The sequence below is a fragment of the Pieris rapae genome, chromosome 21 (assembly GCF_905147795.1).
Source record: "Pieris rapae chromosome 21, ilPieRapa1.1, whole genome shotgun sequence".
NCBI classification, from domain to species: Eukaryota; Metazoa; Arthropoda; class Insecta; order Lepidoptera; family Pieridae; genus Pieris; species Pieris rapae.
Genome location: NC_059529.1, coordinates 3,796,453 through 3,815,159, shown reverse-complemented (window position 1 = coordinate 3,815,159; position 18,707 = coordinate 3,796,453). Strand labels below are relative to the sequence as shown.

Below are 18,707 nucleotides of genomic sequence, written 5' to 3'. Positions count from 1 at the left end.
CTTGTGCTATTTTGAGTCTGTTTGTTTACCCTATATACAATTACTAACATGATAAGAACTAGTACTAATATTAAGTAAAACTAGCAAAATGACGTCATACAAAAAGGAATAATAATAATAACATTAAACATTACCCTTGCAATGCCTTTTCACCGAAGAAATCGCCCTTGGTGAGAGTTCTAATGAATTTTTCATCATTGCTATTTGGCTGTTTCTGCGTTACCTTGACCTGGAATATAAAAACGTACACATTACTATAGGCGTTACGCAATAAGGCTTCACTTAAAAATATAATCTCAGCAAGGTCTTGTCCGGCGGAAGTGTCCCTAATTCTAAATTAGAAATTTAAAATTAGATACTACAATTTTAAAAGAATAAAACGGTTTAAAAGAATTTAGAATACAGATACTGATATATAAGAATCAACGTTTAGAACCAGACGCAACAAAGCTAATCGAGTTTGTCCCTTTTTAAATGTTATATAGTTTAGTTTTCTTGAAATCTCGAATAACATAAAGATGTTATTAAAAATAAATATAAAAATTTAAGGTTTTCGTTTCGATTTCGATTCGTTATAGAAAGTAAGATTACATAATAAGATCCACTTTAACTATACAACTGTACGGTGGTTCCCAGTCTTAGTGAGTAAAAAGTAATCAGTGTGTGTTTTTTTTCACGGTTGTGTTGTAAAATATTGTATACATTCTATTCATCAACATTCAGATATATAATCTATCCAGATAGTAATATATCTAATTGTATTAGTAGATTGTAAACGTACAATACGTTTAAATCAAATTAAAAAATGTTTAAAAATATATCGTGTTATTTGATTTGTAAATAAATAAAATATTTGCGAAAACATCGCAATAAATCAGTGACTCAACGTAGCTTTAAAAGTTCAATAAAATTGTATAAAGTAATACAAATTGAGCAACCAAATTAAATCATAGTGCTCAGTGGATCGTGGATAATAAATGGAAAGTGGAGTTTCCGCGGTTGACATTTTCCGATGAATTGAAAAGTTAAAGCATTGCGAAACGGTTTTAAAAAGTTTTATGAATTTGTTTCAGTTTTATAATATATTTTGTTTATGCTATTTTGACAGTAATTTTACGTTTAAAGGGGTATATTATATTGAGGGTAGAGTCAGTCATTTGAACTAAAGCTACATATTCATGTCCCCTTGAAGGCGAAATTAATAAAAGTGAGATATAGGAATGTAAATCTTTTACTTGACTGAAGATCTTTTAATTATTTTGGTAATTTATTGTAAACTTTAATTGCCATACAAAAGGTGTTTTTTTCGAAACAGTTCTAGATTGATTTTTGGCACAGCCAATTTCCCCCTAAAGTCTACTTACTTCGCCTTTAATTTATATCTTCTTTCTATGCACGAATGATATTTCTAAAATATAAATACATGGAAGAGATACAGTTTTGAGCTTCTTAAATAAAGGTACGCAACTATCAAGACAGTTCGCTCCACAAATTGCTCTAATACATTTCTTTTGAGCCTTAAATACCGTTTTCGAATGAATTGTCTTATTGATTATAATGTCATAATTTGTTTTTATCAGACAGATCTCTAATGACACCAGTAATGTAATAGATGTCTTGATGTTTAGGTTTACGTAATAATTGCTTCTTTCGTAAGTTTCCGGTTAATCAGGTATAACAGGAACACTCCATATATGCCGACATCCGTATGAGATAAAAACGGAAGACTGACTAGGGCTGTCAAAGTAATGGGTTCGTCTGGATCTAAATCTTTAAAACTTCTAATTTGTGTCATATATGTATCACGTATAAGGTATATTTAGGTTTAATAATAATTTATTTTTAAAGTCCAATAATAGGTATCATCATTGGACCAACTTCGAGTCTAGTTGCGGAAATTGAGCCCACCTACCTACCTACCTAGGTATCATCATTAAAATTGTATATCAATATTTAAAAGTAAAAAGTTTTTGAAAACTTCGCTTCTTCTCAGGCGACAAATGATATAAAATCGTAATATTTTAACCATAATTAATAATTAGTGTAATAAGTCTCATCCATATCGTAAACGTATTTTTTGATTTTTGAAGTGGCGTTTTTGAACTTCTTTAGGCGCATGAGGCTAAGATTTTAAGGCAACGTTTATGGGAAAATGAGACTGAGACCCATTGAGAGAGAGATCAATTAAAAATACATACTCGTTTAGTCTTGTGCTGTAAACAAAGATTTTTTTATTTATTTATATTATCATTAGCACGTATACAGTATGAATATACTTGATACAAATTCGTGGAGTGATCATACATTGGTACATAATCATCTATTGGGGCTTTTAGTAATAATTAATTTACAAAGAGGTTTCACTTCTGTCATGTGTACTCACGCACTTTTTTTTTTATGTATAAACAAAATATATAGCCGTTAACAGCTCTCGATTACGCGCGAAATCACTGTTTACTTTCGTTTTTCAAACGATAATTCGTACTTTTTATTACACATATTTAATGCTTTAGAAATCTTTAGTTAGCACTTTCGCTAATTCAAGTTTCGTATTCGTACGAAAAGTAGTTACTAAGTGAAATTATGTTTACGACCATTGCAATGTATGAAAAAATAAGTACATGTAAAGTAAATATGGATGGTTTAATAATATTTTTTCAGTACAAATGGCAAAACGAAATTTTTGATACATTTGATAGCCGAACTCAACGGAGACGAACGGAAGACAAAATTTAAAGAATTTTGTTGTTGGCAATCAAACCCAGGATTTCCCGAGAATTATGAGATGCGAATGAATGTTATGTTAATCAAGTAAATAAGAATATAAAATTAAAGTCAATTACACTATCATTTATTAAAGGTGATTAAATTTTTATATGAATATGGATATTAATATATCAGAGGGGAAGAAATTACGTTATTTTAGCTTCAATTACAAATGTTATTTTAGAAAGGAATTCATAGCAAGTATTTTTCACTATATTACTTGGTGAATCAGTGCAAGAAGATCTTACTGACGTCTGCGCACAGTTGCATGTAAGTGAAACCTTTTTCTAGCATTTCTAAGCCAGTTTACTGGACTAGCACTAAAAACGCACCACGACGCGATTTCTCGATTAAATTTCCAAAGTTGTTTTATTCAAATTGTACTGATGTTTATGGTAAAGGGCAATTAATAATGCTAAATATAATTGATTGCAAAATAAATTAAACATTATGCATATATCAATACCAAATTCTCATATTGACTTTGGTCGAAACAGCAAAAAGTAGATAATCTCGAGTATTGCGTGCAATGACCTTGAATACAAAGGCCTTACAGACTCCGCATCATTTTATTTTAGTCACACGTCACTATCACTATTCAAGAGCAGTACTTGTGTGACCGAACTTTGCTACATTCTTTGATTTATTGCAGTTCATTCTGTATTTGAATTTGGAATTTGGTGCATGGATAAAAAGAGACTCGTTAAAGGACTTTTGAACGTAAATCTATGAAATCATCTGCGTATATTAGGACGAAAATGGGTTATTGCAAGGTTGAAGTTTTCTTATCAAACATACAGCCTTATGTATACAGAGATAAAAAGTTAAAAGCTTGACTAGGGATTAGAACTAAAATTCGCCTCGGTCAGAATCTTGCGCAGAAAATATCGACTCAGTTAAATGCCAAGGTGAACGGCTTATACAATCACCCGTACCCAGAAAAGTTTAATACAATTCTTTACACGGATATAATTCACTTTCATTGGCAACCTTGTGGTGCTTATTAATTACTTATATATGTCTATCTGTTATTGATTCAAAGCAAACAGGAGTAAAAACTTGATGTATTTTATGATAACATTGACTTTTAACTTATCATTTTAGTCTATAAAAGTTGAGCAAGAATCTAGAAAATGAAACTTAAATCTCGTTTCAAGAGCTAAACTATTTTTCTGCAAGATATTGACAGCGCTGAAGATAATTTTAAAAAAAGTTAAAGATTAAACTTGAAATTAGCGATTCATGCAGATAAATGTTTAGTGGTAAAAAGTTGAAAATTGGAATAAACTGTTCATTTCTGATTTAGTCAAGTTCAAAGCTAAGCTACAATCGATAACGAGTAACTAATTTGTAGACGGTACAGAGCTATTGGGTAGGTTTTTTAAAAATGGCTGTCATTCATTTAATTTATTTATTTATTTAAGAATTCCTCAAAATTTCTCTCCACGTATGGACATATATTCACAATTGCTTCTTGTGCCTCGTGTGGAATCTGCATAATTCGCCAATGTATCCAGTTTAAGCTAACTTCAATAATAATTATGAAGATTATTGACCAAAAAGCAGGAAGACTGACTTTATTAAGAAGTGGTAACAATATCTTTTTTATTTACAATATTAAGTTGTTGTTTAATTTTAGTTTCCTTTTTATCTATTAATGTACTTTGATTTATGTTTTCTGTTTGGCTTTGTATATTATTAAGTGTTTTATTTATAATATACAAATTTTGTATATCAACACAACCAAATGCTAAAATTACCATTACATAGGCTTATTCAGACGATAATATGTTTATGGTAAATATAAGTCAATATAATTAATTACCTATGTCGATAATTAATATTGAATGTTGGCTTTATGTAATGTCTGTATGTGTTGACGTGAAACTTTCTTTATTATAAATACTTTCGTGAATGCATGCGATTTTTCAAGATCATGAATGTGACTTCACAAGTTTCTTTGGCACACTTAATCGTTTAGGAAAAGTACAAAAACTATACGCCGTTAAGGCATACGAAGTTATTAATATTTAATATTTATAAAAGTGGTCTTAAAATAACATAATTTATGAACATTTTATAGCATCCGGTTCGAAAACATCATAATTAGTTGTCGATATTAAAAATCCATAAAAAGTTGGAAGCCAGTAGTTGGAACAGATTCACATCCGCATTAATATTAGACTAAGTGAATATCAGTATTGATTTACGCATCTTTGCAAACAAAGACGTTTAACATAAAATCGGGCATGCAACGGGCAGCATTATAAACAATCATGTCAGTAAAGATTGAAAAAGAAGCTCGAAGTAATTGTTGCTCATAAAGATTAATAAAAACTTCAAAAATATAAAGCCTGTTTCGATAAGATAATATAAAGATGTATAATGTTCTGTATATCATATTTGCGGGTCAAAGTTCTAGGTAATCTATGTATAAGCGAAGCAGGGGCATGTCACAAATATTTACAAAGCATTAAGGTGTGTTTATAGTCACGAACTGTCTTGAAAGTCACTCCGCGGAACGAAAGTGAAAATGTTAGAATACGCTTGAGAATATCTTTGAGTAAAATAAAATGGGCAATGGAAATCGTGGTTTATGATTCCGACCCGAGACTCTAGCATATTTTAAATAAATAATATGGTTAGTATAATTGTTTTGATTTAGTTACAGTCCATGTTATTTGAATAAATGCACCTAAGAATCCATTTTAAATTACGGTAATGTAAAATATTCAAAACGCAAACAGTTTCTTAGTCTTATTTCATCACACAAACGTGTAATGTATGTATCCAAATCAAAATCAGTTGTCAATTGTCAATACAACATACAAAATCAATATTATATAAGTCTCATCGTAAGCTCTTAAATTGTATAAACACGTGATGAATCGTGATCGTGACAAAACTATCGGAATTTCTACAGACAGTGGCGAAACAAAAACGTTAATAGATATTTAATGACCAAATGACTCCATTACACTGCAATCTTTTGTATTTAAAGTTGATTCGGTATGGAGTGCTATTATGTTACGTATTAGAAATACATTTGTATGTATTGGAATGATACGTTTTTGGCTTAGAATACCACTATATATTATCAATAATAACAGTCTTTTTACAAAAAGTGTGTGGATCTTCCATTCATACACATGTTTAGAAAATATAGGCCACCACAAAGTCTACAAACCACTTAAAACGAGATAAATAATAGAAAATCGCGTTGCTACTCGTTGAAATGTAACTTATGTCTTCTATGCTAGAATACATACTTTAATAATAATGCAACAAGCTTAATAAATACGGGAACTGACAATATGATGTCTAGAATTAATTTAACTTACTTGTCCCTTGGATATAATGAAGAAGGTATCTCCTCTAGCGCCCTGTCTTATGATGTAATCACCGTTTTGGTAGTGTGTTTCTTCAAGCACGTCGGATATTTTAATAAGCGTGTCCTCAGGAAGATTCTTGAAGATGGGAACACTGAAAAAAAACGTAGATTATATAATAAACAATAGCAAACGGATGTAATTCCTTTAGTTATGCCGCCAATTTACATATTTACAGTTAGTCAATTGTCAAACTGCTTCTTGTCAGTGTAAGAAAAATCTTTTTTTCTGGTGTTTGACAATTAACTAAAACAGTTACTACATACAAAGTATGATCGTATAAGTTAATAGGTAATGCTAATTATAATCGTATAAATGATTAAATAAACATAAACAAGAATGTATTAACGAAAATTGTTTGGTATGTGTCTAAAAAAACTTATTTAACTAAAGTATGCCTTTGCTAATCGTTCACCCAGTTCTTAATGCGAACAAACATTGCACAACAAGACATTTCTTTGTCATTTAACACGAGTAAAAGACGTGAAATATGCAATTGGATATTGCATTGCAGATTGCCACCTAATATTCCAGTCATGCATACGATATGTTGCAATTTTGTTTAAAAGGCAAACAAATTATTAGTACGCGAATAATTTGCGAACAGAATTTTATCAAGAGAAAGGATACGATATATATTGTTATAGACATATTATTTGGACGTGGACAATCTTAGCCCGAGAAAGGCAAAGGCTTGACGTTTTTGATTTTTAAATTTGGCTCTGATTTTAATCAATCTCTCAATATTCTAGATGCAGATGTTAAGAATAACCTGGACCGCTTATCAGCTATATGTCGAAAATCCATCATTTCGGACTTTGGTCACACAATGCATAGTTGTGACGATAACTTAGAGATCATCGTGATTGGCTACATGAAAGACAAATTATACACTGTAGTAAAAGAAGCCCAGGACCGATTTCACGCGGATCCTATATACAGCTGATACTCAGACATGATTAACCGACCCAGAGAGAGAGAGACAACCGTATTAACAGTAGAAAAATTCTTGATTAGTTAAACTCGAGATCGGGTAGAGACCCTAGACACTACTCTCTTGCATAAAACATTTTGAAAATTTTATTCAACACGTCAGAGACAAGTAAACTATAGGTATGCGTTTAAATTAAATAAATGTATCGAAAATTTAATATTTAAAATAGTCAAACTTTGTTTAGTATAAAAACATGATTAAAATGTGAACGGATTTCAAGGCCACATATGAAAGTATAATGTTAAGGTTATTTGAGTCAATATTTGTTGCTTTTGTGTCCATACTATTTACCTACTTGGCGGATTATAAAGTCAAGGATTTTCAGTTTTAATATAATGCAAATGTATTAAATAAATCAAACACTCTCAATAAAGAACACATTAATACTGCTAATCAAAAACCGGTAAATCATGATGTCAGTGTCATTTTTAAACATAAGTATTTTTTTATTTTTTTAGAACGACAGATATTCTACTATCAGCCTAAGTGTGCAAAGCAGACAAGTTCAAATTAAATACACTAAAAAAAGTACAAAACTTATTTTTTTTTAAGAGTATTATTTAATGTAAAACCTGACATGGATTATCCGTCGCTGTCAGTGCTCAATTAATTGTTATACAAAAACTATTAAAGCAGATACAATAGGTATACTTAACAGAAAAAAGCTTAGTATGTTTGTAACTATCTATAAAGTGATTTTTTATCTTACTGCTAAACTTATCAGTAGTCACAAATATGTTCTGCATCTCCAGATAGCGTTCTAAATGAACTGTCACTAAACTAAACACTGCTAAATCGAGAGAGAGGTTTTTAAATGTATACTAAATTCATCCCTGAGCTCAACGATTCAACTTATAATTGCAAACTAACGAAATACTCTGATTGAGATTTATATAACGTGATACTAAAACTCAAAACAATCGGAATTCATATCTTCATTTAAGATCGTAAGCTTGCAGGTTTTGGCTGTCGACCGACTTGTCTGCCTAAGGCGACTGTAATTTTTATTATTCCAATTTTAAAACATGTATTATTAAGTTGTTCGTTATAAATAAGTGGCTCAATAAATCTACGTCATCATATAAAACATTTCAAACGACTCTAGAATGTTTTGTTTTATTTTATATCGCGTGTCATTAAGCACATATGTGACAACACAAATTGCCTACAAAAGAGAAGATGCTTATATATGACCCTAAAAAAACAGCTATAGTAATTCTAGAAAAGAAAAAGAAACGTTTATTTTTACTTCACCAGTAGGAGTTGAGGCTGTCCGGATACAGCGTGGTCTCACATAATTCTTATTTGTTATATATATATAATATATATGCTCGTTAATTCCCAAAAATTAATCTTTAATGACGGAAGAGTTTCAATATATGAAAAAGGCCTCAAAACCGAAGTTTCTCGACGTCCACAGACTATTAGATTTATTTGTAAAGTATAAAAAAAGGCGTTAAATATTCGTTATACATATTTTAATATATACAAAATACTTTAACTTGAATAATTACTTTAAATTTATTATGAGGATTCATTTATCGTGATATTTAATATGTCGTGGTAAGTCAAGCGTAGCTTTCTACCTCAATGAATAAAAATTAAATAAATATTTTCAATGGTTGAATGAAGCTCTAATAAAAATAAATTTTAATTACGCTTCCTGTAAACTTTTTAATTGTAAAATGGCATAAATTATATACTGAAAAAGACATAGACATTTATTACTAACAAAACATACAGAAACACAAGTAAAAATAATCGAAGAAAAAAAGAAAGTAAAAAAATGAGATATGAATCTTTTTTTGCGTGTATGCTGTGGTTATAATTGGCCGTAACTCAGCAATATGCGGAAGAGCAGACTTTTCCACAGTAACCTATGTCTTACTACGCGTACCAAACAAATAAGACGGTTTTTACAGAATTTGCAAACAGTTTAGTGGTTAAGTCTAAAACTCTAAACTTGTGCTTCTACTGGCAGATCAATGGGCATTTAACTACCTACTAACTCTATCAAATTTTTTGAACATTCATGATTTGCCGGTCCTTTTAATCAAACCAACTGTTATCTGTACGATTTTATAAAATTTCTTGAAAAATTATGAATATCTATTATAAAAATATACAAGTTAATAAAGAAACGAAACACATATTTAGATATTTACCACTCAACGTTTCGTTTTTTTATCATCGACTTATATTTTTATTCTCTTCTGAGAAAAGCTTTTCATTTTATGATCTTGTTGGTACTTTGGCGTGATGCCATATCGATGTTGTTTCATAAACAAGTTTATTTTTCTAATATATTTTCCAAGTGCAACAATGCGGTGTCAACGATTTACAAAGACCATTGTGTTTCTAGTGTTGTAAACAAGGAAAGTTGTTTAGCTTATGGTTTATTATAATTATTTTATTGTCATCTACCGGATGTGATGATAATATCTACACAGTATATGGATGTATTTACCCATATCACACATATCTTAATTAGATTCTAAGTGTACTTTCCTTACAATTTTTTAAATTATCATTTTATTTTAATTTATATAATTTGTGGAACATACATTTATATTTTCGTACATCACATGTCAACACACACATTCATGGCTCGTATTAATAAATCTAGCTATGAATACGGATTTAATACATATACAGAAGATATTGATAATTTAATGCGTTTTTTTTCAATTCATATTTAAGCAGATATTTAGAAGTTTTTTATTATTTATTTTAATAAATACAAAAATAATAGGAGATATATTTAAAATAGATATAAAAGTCATATAGCAGTAACAGTTACATTAAACGTATGTAAATAATAGAAAAATTCAATTAACCTAAAAATAATCAACAAAACATTATTTAAGCTACAAGAGTCATAGTTTTCTAGGCATGACAACTACTTTTAATCTTAAAAAAGTAATAGCAAATTAAATAGAAAAGGTTACAAGCCACTAACGTCCCTTTAGATTATTGAAATAAACATGGCCCTAAAAATGTTCCTAGTAGAACACCTTATCACATTGTACACAGAGAATTGATTATTCTTAAGCCAATATTTGCTCAAATCATTTGTTAACAAGGTCTTCCTAAACACGCCATGTAGGCTATGTTATTGGGTTGTTTTACAATTATTGTTAACTATACATTCGTACACAAATGACGCCATAGATCTAAACGCTCATTTTATCAATAAACAAAGCAACTCTAGATTAACAAAAATCTCTAAAAAAATGCTTCCCTGTGCTATCCTTAGCTCTTTTGTACCACGTTGGACAAGAACATAGTCACGCAGGCACGTTGCCCGATTCAAGGAAATCCTAAGCTAATTCTTAATTTGAATCTGTTCCGTCAGAGTTTGGTTATATTTAAACGTCACGAGGCAACATGCAAAAGTATTTCGCAAAGTATCGCACGAGGCTTGGGCAACGACTGTGACAGGTTTCAACAATGCCTTTGTTTTAACTTGAACTCTTACAAAAACTCAGAATGGTGACCGATCGCTTGTATGAATTTTCAATTTTCAATTTTCAACAATTTTCAATTACATTGCGTTGTTCACCTGGTTTCGTAAGTAATTGTCAGGTGTGTTTGAGATGTATCACTAAGTTGTGATTTTGTTTCTCTGTAATTTCAATAAGAATTATGCACGAATTTTTGTTTTGTTTGGAATGTGTATTGTTAGTAATTCAACAGTCCATTGCGTTGTATTGAATTCATACTTTTTATGTACCCAGTTTCAAAATTAGTATTTAGAAAATATAATCTGTCAATTTTTTTTTAAACGGTTATATTTGACACCACGCGTTTTGCCCGCTGCAAACCTAAGCGCGTAAAAGATAACCTTTTCTTCATCTTATCAAGTATGTCTATTTAAAGTTAGCATTGATAGTCTCGTATCTATCACGTACCCTATTTTAATGTAGTTATTCAAATGTAGATGTCGTGAAATACGTGGTAAAAGCACTAAACATAAAAATCGCTATGGTAAGTTACTGCCGTGCTGATTAATGAAAAACCTGTACTTAAAAGCTGGTAAGATGAAGCTGAAGATAGCGTTTATTTGAAAGCACTCAAAACCAATGGGTCGATTAAAAAAGTTATTCTTATTTTGGATAGTCCATTTATGACGGCAGACCAACAAATCACCACGAGCAATTTATATTTATTAATTGTAACAGACATAATAATACAGAACTATTGTTTAAAATTCTTTTTCTTTCTTTGACTTACACTATCAGTATGTTGAAAGCTATGGAATGAGCGTGACCATCTACGCTTCCAGTAACATACCGCAGACTCTGGAATGTTATAGTATGCGAATGATGACATGTAATGAATGGTATCTATGTACATGATATGTGTATAGAGACAAAATTAAATCAGTTTTAAACAAAGTGTTCTTTATGTACTGAGTTTTTCGTTAATACAACTATTTTTACGATCACACCTATATACTTATATATTGATTGTTATAGTTGATAACCTCGCTTTTTATATAGACATGAACGTGTAACGAATTGAAGATAATTAAGAAAATAGTAATACTTAATCTCAGTATATGTCAAAAGAATGGCTTTCTTGCAAACAATATTTTGATCCCTGTGTATCATAAAGTGAATGGAGTATATTTTTTGATGACTCTATCTTAACTTAAATTACTATAACTGTTATTAAAAGAGAAGAGAAACCTAAAATCTTCATTTTAACGTCTGATTCCGTTTCTGTATTACAAGTGTGTTACAAAGATCTGATTCGGTAACTTGATACGCAGGAATAAGTGCACTTTCTAGAACTTCACGTGCATTTTAAGTATCCGATTTCATAATGTGAAAAATTTCATTACATAAACATCCCTTATACGACTGTACATTATTTAGACACCTTTTATTTTGCATTTGAATTTAGAACGGGCAGAGGTCATCCCCCGAAATCTATTCCAAAACTGCTGATTGAACGCGGTTCCTTTAAGAGTTACTGGTTATTAAAGTATAATTTTGAAGACTTATATTAGACAGTTTTTTCTTATCTCAGAAAAATTATACATTTCATTGCTTCCAATACACTATTTTACGAATGACGTGCTACGCGTCGGGAAATACGCTCCGGCTGCATCGGCATAATATGTATATAGGTACGGCATATATATTTTCTCGCCATGTCACACGCGTTCATCTATATCTGATTTATCTCCGTTCTTAATACTGCAATGTTACGTGCGTCGATTCAAATGATGCAAGCCTATTAGTAATGGACATATAGCGGCTACTTGAAGGACAGATCATAACCGGATACAATTGCATGTCAAACTGTATCAGCACCGGATTTTTAATTTCCTTACAATTAATAATTAGTTACTGATAAAATATTAAACCGGTTACTTAATTGTTACTTTTGAAATATACTTTATATTATTGAAGGCGTATGCGTATAGCCGTCACTATGAACGCGATAAATTATTAAAGTAATTATTTTAGTATAGTTTTCATTTATACAGTGATTGATGATTCCTAAGAAAGTTTTAGGTTTAAAATCATTATTTTATGCAAATTAATTGACGATTATTGTTGAAAGGCTCTTGCCAAATATATCCACGCTAGTGTGGTCTGTACTTATGTATGTAGTTCAAAATCTGTTAACTTAACTTAATCCTTAGTAAATAACTTTAATTATAGTAGTAAAAAAAACTAGTACGATTAAGGTTTTTACATCTACGTTAATATATTACCTATCTTTTCTATAATTTTGTAATTCTATAAATATTATTCATGAGATAAGAAATATTGACAAGGTCATGGACAATTTTATTGTTCATTTGTTGTTGTCCATTTTACATTTCTTTTCCAAATAACAAATAATTGTCAACAGATGTCATACATCACCAATGTCTTTAGTAAAAAATATAGCAATTATTTTATGGCCAACCTAGTTATGTATTAAAATGCAGAAATTAAAAGATTTCAAAATTTTAGAACACTTCAAGTTCTTCACCTGCTTGGGTGGTATATAAATGGCTTCTTAAACATAAAAACTGTGGCTTTAAGTTCACTGAACAGATATCGAATATCAATTCGTAACTTGAAGCATAATTAATCTTATACGATTATTTGCTTTGAATCACATTAATGGATATTAATATCGAATGTCAAAGACCCCTCCTGAAACATCGATAGAGATGATTTATAGTTCCTAATATACTATCACTTGGCATTTAATTGATTTTTGTATATATAACCGAGCAAACGAGCTCTCTATATCTTAAGTGATACCGCCGGCCATTACATTGCCAGGAGTCAAGTACATTACAAAATAATTAGTACTCTCTTTTATAAAACGTTTCGAAATTGTAAATTATTTATATTACATTTATAAGGTAATTAAAGGATTAATCTTTATAATACTTCTAAAATATAACTAGAAATTGTGGAACTCCTATTCAGAGAGTTTTAAAATATAAAAAGAGTAATTATCATTCATTTCAGTTACCGCTTAAATGCTTCATTAATTAATATTGAATTGGTAGTGCATAAAAATACCTTATGATTTTTTTTTAAATCTACTTATTAAGTAGGCATTAGTAAGGTATTATTAAGTAGGCATTAGTAAGGTATTATTAAGTAGTAAGGATACGTTGATTGGCGTTAGATGTGCGCATTGCAACTACTGTTAGCAAATTTAAATGTTTACTTACCTTTAATTTTAAAGTTTTTGTATAAGGTTCATAAAGGTACTCTCGAATACATTGTAGGTTGAAAGCCAAAGTATAGAAATGCATTTGCATAAATGGGGTCATTACCTCCTAAAGCTCAACAAAACGTCAACGTACGACTTCATACAAAAAATCTCACAATTAAGGAACTATTTAAATCACAATTTCATTTTGTTTTTGTATTATTGGTAGTTTTTACCAGCTTTGGGTAAAGTCCGAAATGTTAGAATAAATGTATTCTACGATTAAATAGTCACAGAATGTTCGTAAATGTTAATAATTAGTTGCGTTAACTATTCGTGATAAGACGATACTCGATAGCAATATGAGGCTTTGTTTTTATGTAGGTTACAATTTGCAATCAATTCGTTTAATTGCTGTAGGTAATTAAGTTGTTTCTATCGTTTATTGGTTTTGTAATAAATTTAGATGGTGAAATATTCGAAATATAAGGTGAGACACGTTGTCTCCATGAATGGAGACTTTTTCAGAACAAAAGACTGAGCTACCGTCTTCTGACTAGGTGAACTGACGACATGGTCAAGGAGTTTGGCTTCTAGTGGATCCAAAAAGGCCGGTGCTGGGCGTACTGGGAGAAGATGGATCCTATGTCTAGATATGTTCCAAAAAAGGGATAGAAAATGTTGCACCTGGTCTATTATATGATTTGTTTGAAAATATTTGTACCAAAATAGTCATAGTTGTTCAATAAACGTTACAGTAAAAAAAATTTCTTTACTTATAAAGCTTTAGTAAGTAAATGGCTTGCGTAATTTTGTATAACACCAAAATAGATTAACCAAGCTTTCAATTAACACAAAGCAATTGAAAGTATGCATGTTTGGGGTGACTGGCCTCCCGAATGTAAACAAGCTCTCATTAAAAAGAGAATTGTGGAAACTCTGCTCTATATTTAGAGACTTCAGAAACATTAACACAACTGATAGTTATAATTATTTATTACAAACTATTGTACAATTTTATAGGTATAAAGAAAGGAATCATATTTTAAAAGTCGACTATGTTTTTATTCGCATGTGTATTTCATTCTTGGCTATAACTAAGCTATGGTTATATAATTAATTGTTGGAATATTAATTAAATTATGCCGAAAAATCTTTGCTGTAGTAGACAACTATGACTTCAAAGTGATCATAGAAATACTTACAGAACTACCTATACATATTATACTTAGAGAGATTCTTGTAAACAAAAATTAACGTATAATACATTTAACTATCTAAGTATGGCAAATCATTACTTATAAGAAGTCTTATGATTTTAAACTTTATAGAGCTTGTAAAGATGTTTTATTTTTATCACTTTATAATAATCACTTTTTAATTCGCATCAAAGTCCCTTTATTATCGTGTTAAAATAAACTTAGCTTTATAATATATCAAATATTTCATATATGTTTATATAGTGGATGTAGACAAAAAAGCTATTATACCGAAAAATTTATCGTTTTTGTTTAAATTATCTAGTTAAATTGTTTTCTGTCGAAATTTTCTTCCTATTAATATTTAAAAGTTGGGTATTTTATAAAGACTATATTAATTGAGTTGGATAAAATATATACTTATTTGTTTCTTTTTCAACTTTAGATGTTTTTTAAATATTTTATATACATCGTCGTAAAGTATGTTTCCTATTACTACGAGAAATAAACGTTTGCGAAGGCAAATATATCAGTTTAATATTTACATACCTTTTAAGGAAGTCTGTATATTCAGCTTGTCGGATGAGTCCAGTCCGCATCATAATAGTTTGGAAACATTGACGTTCGATTGCCCAAAGCCTGCAATCTGTGGCTGCCTTTATCGTGGCAGTTCTTTTGCAGTTGTAGAGTATGGCCAGTTCACCAAATACCTTTCCAGGTGCCATTGTACTAAGGTACTTGTTCTCCCTCGAAACCTCCACTCTCCCCTCTGGAATAAGAAAATAAAGGCTTATTAAATACATCATCTATATGGTTTTAAAATATAAATTATATTACGTCCAATCCTATACAAGGGCGTTACAACCCTATATTAAGCTTGCCTTTAGATTGTTTTCGTTTCTTTAATATTTTTTATTTCATAGACAAAAAGCTGCAATCAGCCTCCTTTCTGACACATGCCACCCATATTTGTATTTGAAACATGCTAGTTTCTTTACCATGTTTAATTTCATCGCTCGTACCATTGTTAAACATAGACAATAAGTCCATTGGTACCCAGCCGGGGATCGAACCTACGACCTCAGAGATAAGTAGCACGTAGAGGCCAGTGGGTTAATAGTTATTTTAGTATCTTTCTATTGTCAATTAATATTTCATCAGTAAAATACGCAATCTTTATCTATAAATAGTATACGATGTCTATAAGGATCATTACACATTGGATCTGATCCGAGCAGACGTGGGACGCAAAATTGAATTATTATAACTTTTGATTTTCGTTTATTTTATATGGTGACAAACACAATATAAATGGTAAAAGATATGAAAGGGTTTCCTTAATATCATTTACAAAAACGTATATTTTCTTCTCTAGACTATTGAAACCGCTCTTGTGATACAAAATTATTTCTAATTGTATTATTTTGATCTTAGATACAATGGGACTAAGCTGATTTATATTGTATTAAACCTATTATGTATTTTATTGTTCGTAAGTATGAAATATTTATCTACATATCACTAATAAAATTTAATAAATTGAAAATTAAAATAAATTTAAAAAGTATGGTCTCCGTGATAGAGTACCTTTAACGCTGTCAGCATTTCCTCGCTGTATTGCAATACTTCTTCATTGAGCGAGAAAAGCACTAGCAATTCATTATATTTATTACCAATTAGATATATAACATTGAGGGTGATTTAACGTAAGAAATCCTACGGCTGAATATCATTCACGCCGCTAGATAAACGGCGCTGTTTAGTTAAGAGGCTAGGTGTAGGTAGGTTTGATGATTTGCTTTTTTTTAAAAAGAGTACCGAGAGTTTTTAGGCCGGCTTTTTCTCTCGGCCAACACCCTCTGTCTTCTTTGCCGATGAGTAAGGATGCCAACAGGCTCAAATTTAATGACGTGGAATAAGTGATACCATGATAATCTTATGTTCCAAAATAAACGTATTTTTTTGTTGTTGATAGAATTAAATTAAGCCAGTTCTCTGCGACATATATATTATAAATCAAATTACATATATTATAATGACTAAAATGCACAATTAATCAATGCGGCACGTAAATTTTCTACTGACAAGAACTACAGGTTTGTTTGGGTGCGATATGGCCAAATTTATGTTCGTAAGGATGAATCAAGCCCGGCCATTCTAATTAAAAGTCATGATTCCTTCACTAAATTGTCTTAATTGTTATTACTACTACTAATTTGTTTGTTTATCATTGCTTAGTAAGTTACTTGATCAATTTTTGTTTTTATATACTGAATCACACGTTATTTCCACAATGATTAATATATTTTATCAAAATGTAAACAGAATTCGTAGCAAGTTAACTCAATTTTCTTTAAATCTGTTAAATTCTAACTTCGATATTATATGCTTGACGGAAACGAACTTAAATATGAGTGTTTTCGATGGCGAAGTTGTTGACGCCCGTTACAATCTCTTCAGACGAGATCGTGCGGATTCCTCCAGTGCTAAAACCGAGGGAGGTGGAGTTTTACTCGCCGTCCATAAAAAATACCAGGTCATCCGTCAAGCATCGTGGGATAGTGATATGGAGGATGTCTGGGTTACTCTTATTCCTGAAGCACGTGACACTTCTCGCATAAATTTATGTGTTTGCTATTTGCCTCCTGATATTAGAATTAACAAGCTTGAACTCTTTTATAGCCATTGCCAAAATTTACTTCTTAATCGTTTCCCTTTGGATAATTTCTTATTAATTGGTGATTTTAACACACCTGATTACTCTGATTCGATTAATCCCTCTCTGTCAATTTCCCCTAACCCGAGTAAGAAGCTCCTTCTACTAAATGAATTAATGTCACTGTGTAATCTAAAACAGCATAACTTTATCACAAATGCAAACGCTCGCTTGTTGGATTTGGTGCTTTCTAATATAGATTGTATAAGTGTCAATGAAACACTTGCATTAAGTTTGTTAGATAAAAATCATCCCGCAATTTTGATTACTCTTTCTCCGATTCAGATTTCTAAAGGGCTTCAACGCGCTAACATTAAACGGCTTAATTTTGCTAAATGTAATTTTGAAAACATTAAATCTGAACTCCAGTCTGTGAACTGGTCCGAAATCTTATCGTCCCCTTGTATTGATGAGTGCACCGAAGCTTTTTATGAGCTTTTATTTGAAATAATATCAAGAAATACACCAAGTTGTTGTAGCAAATTCTCATCTTATCCAGTCTGGTACAGCAAATCCTTAATTAAATGTAATAAAGAAAAAAACTTATATCATAAACGGTTTAAGAGGTTTGGGAATCCCCGCGATTACGACGTTTTCTCTTTGCTGAGGGAGAGATGCAAATTTCTTACCAAGATTTGTTACGACAAGTATATCGCATCCATCGAGGACTCGTTGGTCAAGGACATAAAATCATTTTGGAGATTTGTGAATAATCGTAAAGGCCATATTTCAGTGCCTCACACCATGACACTTGAAAATACTTCTGAGACAGACGGTCAGGGGATATGTGATCTTTTTTCGCGATACTTTGGTTCAGTTTTTGACGATAAAACTAATAAAACTATATACACTGACCAATCTGGTGCTGTAAATAACACGTATTTTAATATATTATCTGGCTTTTCTATTACGGTAACAGATATCAAACGTAAAATAGATAGTTTGGATATTAACAAAGGGGCGGGTCCTGA

At 30.7% G+C, this 18,707-nt stretch overlaps 1 protein-coding gene across 4 annotated transcripts in view; it reads right to left on the bottom strand.

The window, feature by feature from the left end:
* The window catches only part of LOC110996662 (cGMP-dependent protein kinase, isozyme 2 forms cD4/T1/T3A/T3B), a 104,017-nt gene that overhangs the window by 5,564 nt on the left and 79,746 nt on the right, over positions 1–18,707 (bottom strand). For all 4 annotated transcript variants that reach the window (XM_022264463.2, XM_022264464.2, XM_022264466.2 and 1 more), the window contains 3 exons: positions 15,570–15,789; positions 6,108–6,249; positions 135–229 (listed from right to left, as the gene is read on the bottom strand). In XM_022264463.2, the coding sequence (XP_022120155.1) occupies positions 135–229; positions 6,108–6,249; positions 15,570–15,789 (457 nt within the window). The remainder of the gene's footprint in view (positions 1–134; positions 230–6,107; positions 6,250–15,569; positions 15,790–18,707) is intronic.